At 48.6% G+C, this 8927-nt stretch overlaps 1 protein-coding gene across 1 annotated transcript; it reads right to left on the bottom strand.

Moving 5' to 3' along the window:
* Positions 1 to 3896: 3896 nt before the first annotated feature.
* Positions 3897 to 7276, bottom strand: LOC144596429 (nanos homolog 1-like). The gene has a single exon (XM_078404703.1). The coding sequence runs from the start codon at positions 6940 to 6942 to the stop codon at positions 6304 to 6306; it is 639 nt and encodes a 212-aa protein (XP_078260829.1). The 5' UTR covers positions 6943 to 7276; the 3' UTR covers positions 3897 to 6303.
* Positions 7277 to 8927: the final 1651 nt, after the last annotated feature.

The following is an 8927-nucleotide window of genomic DNA, read 5'->3' on the forward strand; positions in this document are numbered from 1 at the left end:
AAGTTACTTGAAGTTAGAGACATCAAGATTCATACCGCTGGGTGTAAGTAGCCCAAGCGAAATATGAGGTGCGTGCATTCTACAATTGGAGGAACAGCACCTCATATTTCACCTGGGCAGCTTGAAGCCCAGCGGTATAAACATCGACTTCTCCAACTTTAGATAGTTCCTCTGTCCCTCTCTTCCCCTCCTCCTTCCCAGATCTCCCTCTATCTTCCTGTCTCCACCTATATCCTTCCTTTGTCCCGCCCACCCTGACATCAGTCTGAAGAAGGGTCTCGACCCGAAACGTCGCCCATTCCTTCTCTCCTGAGATGCTGCCTGACCCGCTGAGTTACTCCAGCATTTTGTGAATAAATACCTTCGATCTGTACCAGCATCTGCAGTTATTTTCTTATACTACATTTCCTTGATCACCATCTGCTTTGATCGGTCCTTTTCACGGGGTGGCGCAGCGGTAGAGTTGCTGCCTCACAGCGCCGGAGACCCGGGTTCCATCCCGACTACGGGCGCCGTCTGCACGGAGTTTGTACGTTCTCCCCCGTGACCCGCGTGGGTTTTCTCCGAGATCTTCGGTTTCCTCCCACACTCCAAAGACGTACAGATAAAAATTGTCCCGAGCATAGGATAGTGTTAGTGTGCGGGGATCGCTGGTCGGTGCAGACTCGGTGGGCCGAAGGGCCTGTTTCCGTGCTGTATCTCTAACTAAAACCAAAAAAATCTAGATTCTCTTCCATATCTGTAGTTCCCCTCACCCCGACTCTCAGTCTGAGGAAGGGTCTCGACCCCAAAACGATCCTTCCCTCCAGAGATGCTGCCTGACCCACTGAGTTACTCCAGCATTTTGTGTCTATCTTCGGTGTATACCAGCATCTGCAGTTCCTTCCTATGGAATCTTCTCTAGTTCTATTGTTTGTAACTCATTTTCACCAAACATCACAGCTAACAATGGCCTGTTTCCTTTATCATCGTTACATTGTTTTTGCATATCTATCGTTCATTTGTTTCTGTATCTCTATATGTCACTGCCTCTATCTCTCATTTCCCTTTCCCCTGACTCTCAGTCTGAAGAAGGGTCTCGACCCAAAATGTCACCCATTCCTTCCCTCCAGAGATGCTGCCTGACCCGCTGAGTTACTCCAGCATTTTAGACAATAGACAATAGACAATAGGTGTAGGAGGAGGCCATTCGGCCCTTCGAGCCAGCACCGCCATTCAATGTGATCATGGCTGATCATTCTCAATCAGTACCCCGTTCCTGCCTTCTCCCCATACCCCCTGACTCCGCTATCCTTAAGAGCTCTATCTAGCTCTCTCTTGAATGCATTCAGAGAATTGGCCTCCACTGCCTTCTGAGGCAGAGAATTCCACAGATTCACAACTCTCTGACTGAAAACTTTTTCCTCATCTCAGTTCTAAATGGTCTACCCCTTATTCTTAAACTGTGGCCCCTTGTTCTGGACTCCCCCAACATTGGGAACATGTTTCCTGCCTCTAACGTGTCCAACCCCTTAATAATCTATAAGAAGATAACTGCAGATGCTGGTATAAATCGAAGGTATTTATTCACAAAATGCTGGAGTAACTCAGCAGGTCAGGCAGCATCTCGGGAGAGAAGGAATGGGTGACGTTTCGGGTCGAGACCCTTCTTCAGACTGATGTCAGGGGGGCGGGACAAAGGAAGGATATAGGTGGAGACAGGAAGATAGAGGGAGATCTGGGAAGGGGGAGGGGACGGGAGGGACAGAGGAACTATCTAAAATTCTTATAAATAATCTTATACGTTTCGATAAGATCCCCTCTCATCCTTCTAAATTCCAGTGTATACAAGCCTAGACGTTCCAGTCTTTCAACATACGACAGTCCCGCCATTCCGGGAATTAACCTAGTAAACCTACGCTGCACGAAGATTTTGTGTCTATCTTCAGTGTAAACCAGCATCTGCAGTTCCTCCCTTCAGAATCCTCGACAGTTGGGCAGCTTTACAACCCAGTGGTACGAACATTGATTTCTCTAACTGCAAGTAACCCATTGCTTTCCCTCTCTCTCCATCTCTCCCCCACCAAGTTGTACCTGCCTCAAAGTCATCTCGTTGAGTCTCATTGTCTGTAACTCGTTTTCACCTAGCCCACGGCTAACAATGGCCTGTCTCCTTTATCACCGATAAGTTTTTGCATATCTTTCATTCATTTGTTCTATATCTCTACATCACCGTCTGTATCTCTCGTTTGTCTTTCCCCTTGACTCTCAGTCCGAAGAAGGGTCTCGACCCGAAATGTCACCTATTCCCTTTCTCCAGAGATGCTGCCTTTACCCGCTAAATTTAGTTTAGTTTAGAGATACAGCGCGAAAACAGGCCCTTTCGGCCCACCGGGTCCGCGCCGACCAGCGATCCCCGCACACTAACACAATCCTACACCCACTGGGGACATTTTTTACATTTATACCAAGCCAATTAACCTCCAACAGGCTAGATGGACAGGCTAGATGCAGGAAGATTGTTCCCGATGTTGGGGAAGTCCAGAACAAGGTGTCACAGTTTAAGGATAAGGGGGAAGTCTTTTAGGACAGACATGAGAAGGTTTTTTTTCACACAGAGAGTGGTGAATCTGTGGAATTCTCTGCCACAGAAGGTAGTTGAGGCCAGTTCATTGGCTATATTTAAGAGGGAGTTAGATGTGGCCCTTGTGGCTAAAGGGATCAGGGGGTATGGAGAGAAGGCAGGTACAGGATACTGATTGTGGACGATCAGCCATGATCATATTGAATGGCGGTGCAGGCTTGAAGGGCCTAATAGCCTACTCCTGCACCTATTTTCTATGTTTTATTGTTTCTATGTTTCAAACCTGTACGTCTTTAGAGTGTGGGAGGAAACCGAAGATCTCGGAGAAAGCCCACGCAGGTCACGGGGAGAGAACGTACAAACTCCGTACAGACAGCACCCGTAGTCGGGATGGAACCCGGGTCTCCGGCGCTGTATTCACTGTAAGGCAGCAACTCTACCGCTGTACCACCGTGACTGCCCAAGTTACTCCAGCTTTGTGTGTCTACCTCCACTTAGAAACATAGAAACATAGAAAATAGGTGCAGGAGTAGGCCATTCGGCCCTTCGAGCCTGCACCGCCATTCAATGTGATCATGGCTGATCATCCAGCTCAGTAACCTGTACCTGCCTTCTCTCCATACCCCCTGATCCCTTTAGCCACAAGGGCCACATCTAACTCCCTCTTAAATATAGCCAATGAACTGGCCTCAACTACCTTCTGTGGCAGAGAATTCCACAGATTCACCACTCTCTGTGTGAAGAAATGTTTTCTCATCTCGGTCCTAAAAGACTTCCCCCTTATCCTTAAGCTGTGACCCCTGGTTCTGGGCTTCCCCAACATCGGGAACAATCTTCCCGCATCTAGCCTCTCCAACCCCTTAAGAATTTTATATGTTTCAATAAGATCCACCCTCAGTCTTCTAAATTCCAGCGAGTACAAGCCGAGTCTATCCAGTCTTTCTTCATATGAAAGTCCTGCCATCCCATTGATCAATCTTGTGAACCTTCTCTGTACTCCCTCTAAGGCTAGAACGTCTTTCCTCAGATTAGGAGACCAAAACTGTACACAATACTCCAGGTGCGGTCTCACCAATGCCCTGTACAACTGCAGCAGAACCTCACTGCTCCTATACTCAAATCCCCTCGCTATGAATGCCAACATACCATTCTATCCTTATCCTATAATTCTTCTGCACAGTTTTATTCTGAACTGCACATACCGATTTAGCCAGCAGGAGGCGCAGTGCCCCAACACTCTGGCCATAGCCTGTTCAACACTTAAAATGCCACTCAAGTAATCTTCAATATGCCATTTATTAATCAATATAGATTCATCCTGAAACACAATCATATAAATAAGAAATTAAACATGTCTCTTCGGTTTTTTTTGTTTAAATTTTAAAAGAAATAAACCATTCTCTAAATTTACAACAGAAATTCCAAAGTGAATATATTTAGTTACCTTTTTTTTTTAAGATTAAAGAACCGTTTAAAAGCGACTCCTTTTTAATCTCCTCGTTGCAAATTTAAAAAAATGCAAATTCATTATTATAAAATCCTCCCCAAAAAAACCCCCATACAATTACAAACTTTTTAGAAATAATTGGCAGTGTTTATCGATTTATAAACTTGTTACTTGCAGAATGATACTAGTTGCCTTTTGATACAAACTTAACGTCGAAAGCATGAAACACATTCTTGAGGTAGCCCACCCTCTGAAGTTTCGAGTATATTTTACACGCAAGTACTTTATTTACAAATAATTCTCGAGCTTTTAAATCTGCTTTGGTAAATTAAAGGACAAATGGAAAATCAGCAACTTCAATTGTGCAGCCCTGTTAGAATCATTTTCTTTTCCCCCCAAAAAATAATTCCAACGGGTAAAATTATACATTCACTACATTTTTTTCCCCTCCTCGATATATTTGGACTAAGTTTAGACAGAACAAAAAAGCAAAGTACAAAGACTGGATGTGATCTAGAATTCCTCTGTTTAAAAAAGAAATGCGTGCCCTGTTCGACCTCTTTGTGTTGTTGATCAGGCAGGCTGGCTTTAAGACAAACTCGCCTGCATTAGAGTTTAGTTTAGTTTCCTTTAGTTGAGTTTGTTGTTACGTTCACCGAGGTACAATCCAGTCAGCGGAAAGACTATTGGGTTGGTCTCAGGTTAATTTTGATCTCCTCTCCAGCATCCCATAAGTGAGTTGAGTTATCTCATGCTCTCTCCAAAATAAACTCCTTGTCTTTTTTAATTCCTCGTTTCCAGTCTAGTTCAGTGATTTAAAAAACGATTCGGAGTCTGAACTCAAAGCTGGGTCGTGTCTAACCCATTGCCCAGCACAAAGATTGCAAGAAAATAGTTCTTCCCTGTCAGTCGGACCTGAAATCCGACTATTTTGATCCTAGTTATTTGATTCCACATGAAGTAACAAAAACTTTAAAAACTTTAAAAACTGAGCAACTGGTTTTGTTTTTCCTTGCATAAGACGAAACGACCGTTTAAATTCCTTCGTTCCAATGCAAAAGCTAGCTTTAAATCTTGTCCCCGTTCCAAAAATTCCTTCCAAAGAAAACTCGTCCAATTTTACTTTTGAATGAGAGGATGGGGGAAGGGAAGTAATTCATTTTTTTAAAAATAGTTTCTCCCCAAAAAACACACACGGTTGTCTCAATATCGAAGATAGGCACAAAACGCTGGAGTAACTCAGCGGGTCAGGCAGCATCTCTGGGGAGAAGGAATGGGAGACGTTTCGGGTCGAGACCCTTCTTCAGACTGAGAGTCGGGGGGGGGGGGAGAGGGAGACACAGAGATAAGGAAGGGTAAGGTGTGAAAAGGAGACATCAAAAGAGATAAAGCTCAAGGAAAATGTAGAACACAGATCATTGTTAGCAAGGAGAAGGTGACACAAAGCAAGCAGGGATGAAATGCAATCAGGGACATTCAGACCGGTCGAAGAACTGGGAAGCGGGAGGGAAGGAAAGGAAGGGTTACTTGAAGTTAGAGAAGTCAATATTCATACCGCTGCCCAGGCGAAATATGGGGTGCTGTTCCTCCAATTCGTCTGAATATCATTGGCCTCCAAGACTTAGGTCAACAATATATTAAGTGGAAAACAAAGATTTTCTTCTTTCAGTCTGCCATTTTCAGGATGCCAAGGATTGAAGTCCTCGTAAAAAAAAGAAAAAATAAGCAAGATTTACAGCCCCAAAGTTGGATTCCGTTGCGTATCTGGGTCTGGAGAGATGTCCGAAGTTCAACTTGTGTTTGACAAAGATAATTAAAAGTCGGTGGGAAGTAGAAACAAGGAACTGCAGGTGCTGGTTAATAAACGCAAATGGACTCAAACCTGCTGGAGGAACTCAGCGGGTCAGGCAACATCTCTGGAGGACATGGATAGGTGACGTTTCAGGTCGAGACCCTTCTTCAAACCAAGAAAAAACACAAAGTGCTGGAGGAACTCATCGGGCCAGGCAACGTCTCTGGAGAACAAATGACAGGTGACGTTTGGGGTCGAGATCCTTCTTCAGACCAAGGACAGACACGAAGTGCTGGAGAAACTCAGCGGGTCAGGCAGCCTCTCTGGAGAACATGGACAGGTGAGGTTTCACAGAGTGCTGGAGTAACTCAGCGGGCCAGGCAGCATCTCTGGAGAACATGGACAGGTGAGGTTTCAGGTGGAGACCCTTCTTCAGAGGGATAGGAGCCAGGGACAGACCTCGCCTTCTGCCTCCCCGTTGCATGGACCTTCTAAGAAGCCTTAGAAGACCGTGACCCTCTTGCCACCTCCGACAGCCCTGCCCCCCTTCAGTGCCCTCTGCGGAGGCTGCTCCTTGGAGAGGGGGCAGTACTTGATGGTGTGGGCGTTGTCGCCGTTGGCGTTGCACAGGGGGCAGGTGTAGGCCCTCAGGGTGGGGCAGACCACCCGGCCGTCGGGGGTCTTCAGGACGTGGGAGGCGTAGACGTCCTCGGGCGCCCCGTTGTTGCGGCAGAAGACGCAGATCCTGGCCTCGGGCTGCTTGGCCCGGCCTCCCGGCCTCCTGGGGGCCCTCCTGTCCACGTCCAGCAGGTCCAGGGGCCCGTAGGGGTCGGGGAACGTCTCGGCCTCAGCCCGCCCGAGGCCCGGCGCCTGGAAGGGGCCGAGGAGCGGGAGTTCGTCCGCCAAGTCCCCCGGCCACCGCCACGCCCTCCTCCTGCCCGGGCCGGCCGGGGGGTAGCACGGGTCCCTCAGGCCCAGAGTGGCCTTCAGGCACTCGGTGATGGAGTTGGCCGAGACCGGGCCCTGGCGGCGGTTCTTGGTCACCAGGGTGGACAGCCCCAGGTAGTCATTCCAGAAGTTGAAGGTGCAGTCGTAGCCACCGCTGGCCCTCAGGTAGCTGGCGTTCAGCAGGTCCATCATAGACAACGTCGGGCTCCTTCTAATTCTTCCCTCCTCTTCTTGCGTTTGAGGCAGCAGGGATTATATAATGCCCTCCAGGCACTGCAGCCAGAGCAATGCGCTGCAGCCAGAGCAATGCGCTGTCGTCGAGGGTCGTTAACTCTTCCCCTCCACCCCGAGGTATGTACGTTCCTTCTAATAAACCTCCGAGAGATGGGAAAGGGGGCGCACCTTGTCCCAACCTCCTCCTATTCTTCACCGTCTTCTCCTTCTCTCTCTCTCTCTCGTTCCTACCCCCGCCACTGCAGGCGAGCGAGCCAGCCCCCAGCGTTGAACGAGCCCCTGTGTTTATAGGCGAGGGGGGCTGGACCATAGGAGAGCAGCCCCCTTCCCTCCTCCTCCTCCTCCCCCCCCCCCGCCGAGCCGAGAGCCGCCAGCAACACATTCCCGAGGAGAGAGAGCAGGAAAAAACGGGCACTGGAACCGCTGGAGACGGGTCTGGAGGAACAACCACTGTAAGCAGTCATCCTGCCGACCGGAGACCCAAAAACGCTGGGGTGGCTCAGCGGGACAGGCAGCATCTCTGGAGGGAAGGAACCCGGGTGAAGTCTGGGGTCCAGGCGCCGGAGAAGGGTCTCTTATACCCTTCTCTCCAGAGGTGCTGCCTGCCCCGCTGAGTTACCCTGGCGTTTCGTGCCACTCTTTGCTTTAAACCGGCATCCGCAGTCCCTTCCAACACAAGACGGCTTTGAAGCTGGAGCAATTACTTGGCTGGGGGAGGGATGGGGAGAGAGAGAGGGAGAGCAAGGTTTACTTGAAGTTGTAGAAATCAACTAGGCTTGTATACACTGGAATTTAGAAGGATGAGAGGAGATCTTATCGAAACGTATAAGATTATTAAGGGGTTGGACACGTTAGAGGCAGGAAACATGTTCCCAATGTTGGGGGAGTCCAGGACCAGGGGCCACAGTTTAAGAATAAGGGATAGGCCATTTAGAACGGAGATGAGGAAAAACTTTTTCAGTCAGAGAGTTGTGAATCTGTGGAATTCTCTGCCTCAGAAGGCAGTGGAGGCCAATTCTCTGAATGCATTCAAGAGAGAGCTTGATAGAGCTCTTAAGGATAGAGGCGTCAGGGGGTATGGGGAGAAGGCAGGAACGGGGTACTGATTGAGAATGATCAGCCATGATCACATTGAATGGCGGTGCTAACTCGAAGGGCCGAATGGCCTCCTCCTGCACCTATTGTCTATTGTCTATTGTCAGATTCCTATTAAATCTTTTCCCTTTCACCTTAAACCTACGACATCTGGTCCTCGATTCCCCTACTCTGGGCAAGAGACTCTGTGCATCTACCCGGTCTATTCCTCTCATGATCTTCGGTCTGTCTTCAGAATATACCAGCATCTGCAATTCTTTTCTACACAACTTACCGAATAGTGAGAGGCCTGGATAGAGTGGATGTGGAGAGGATGTTTCCACTGGTGGGAGAGTCTAGAACCAGAGGTCACAGCCTCAGAATAAAGGGACGTACCTTTCAGAAGGGGGTGAGGAGGAATGTCTTTAGTCAGAGGGTGGTGAATCTGTGGAATTCTTTGCCACAGAAGGCTGTGGAGGCCAAGTCAGTGGATATTTTTAAGGCAGAGATAGATTCTTGATTAGTGCGGGTGTCAGAGGTTATGGGGAGGAGGCAGGAGAATGGGGTTCGGAGGGAAAGATAAATGGCGGAGTAGATTGAATGGCGGAGTAGACTTGATGGGCCGAATGGCCTCATTCTGTGGACATCTTCTCACACAGAGGGTGGCGGGTGCGTGGAACGAGCTGCCAGAGGAGGTAGTTGAGGCTGGGAGTATCCCATCGTTTAAGAAACAGGTACCTGGATAGGACAGGTTTGGAGGGATATGGGCCAAACGCGGGCAGGTGGGACTAGTGTAGCTGGGACATGTTGGCCGGTGTGGGCAAGTTGGGCCGAAGGGCCTGTTTCCACATTGTTTCACACGTTGACTG

This window comes from Rhinoraja longicauda, chromosome 1 (assembly GCF_053455715.1).
Source record: "Rhinoraja longicauda isolate Sanriku21f chromosome 1, sRhiLon1.1, whole genome shotgun sequence".
Classification (NCBI taxonomy): domain Eukaryota; kingdom Metazoa; phylum Chordata; class Chondrichthyes; order Rajiformes; family Arhynchobatidae; genus Rhinoraja; species Rhinoraja longicauda.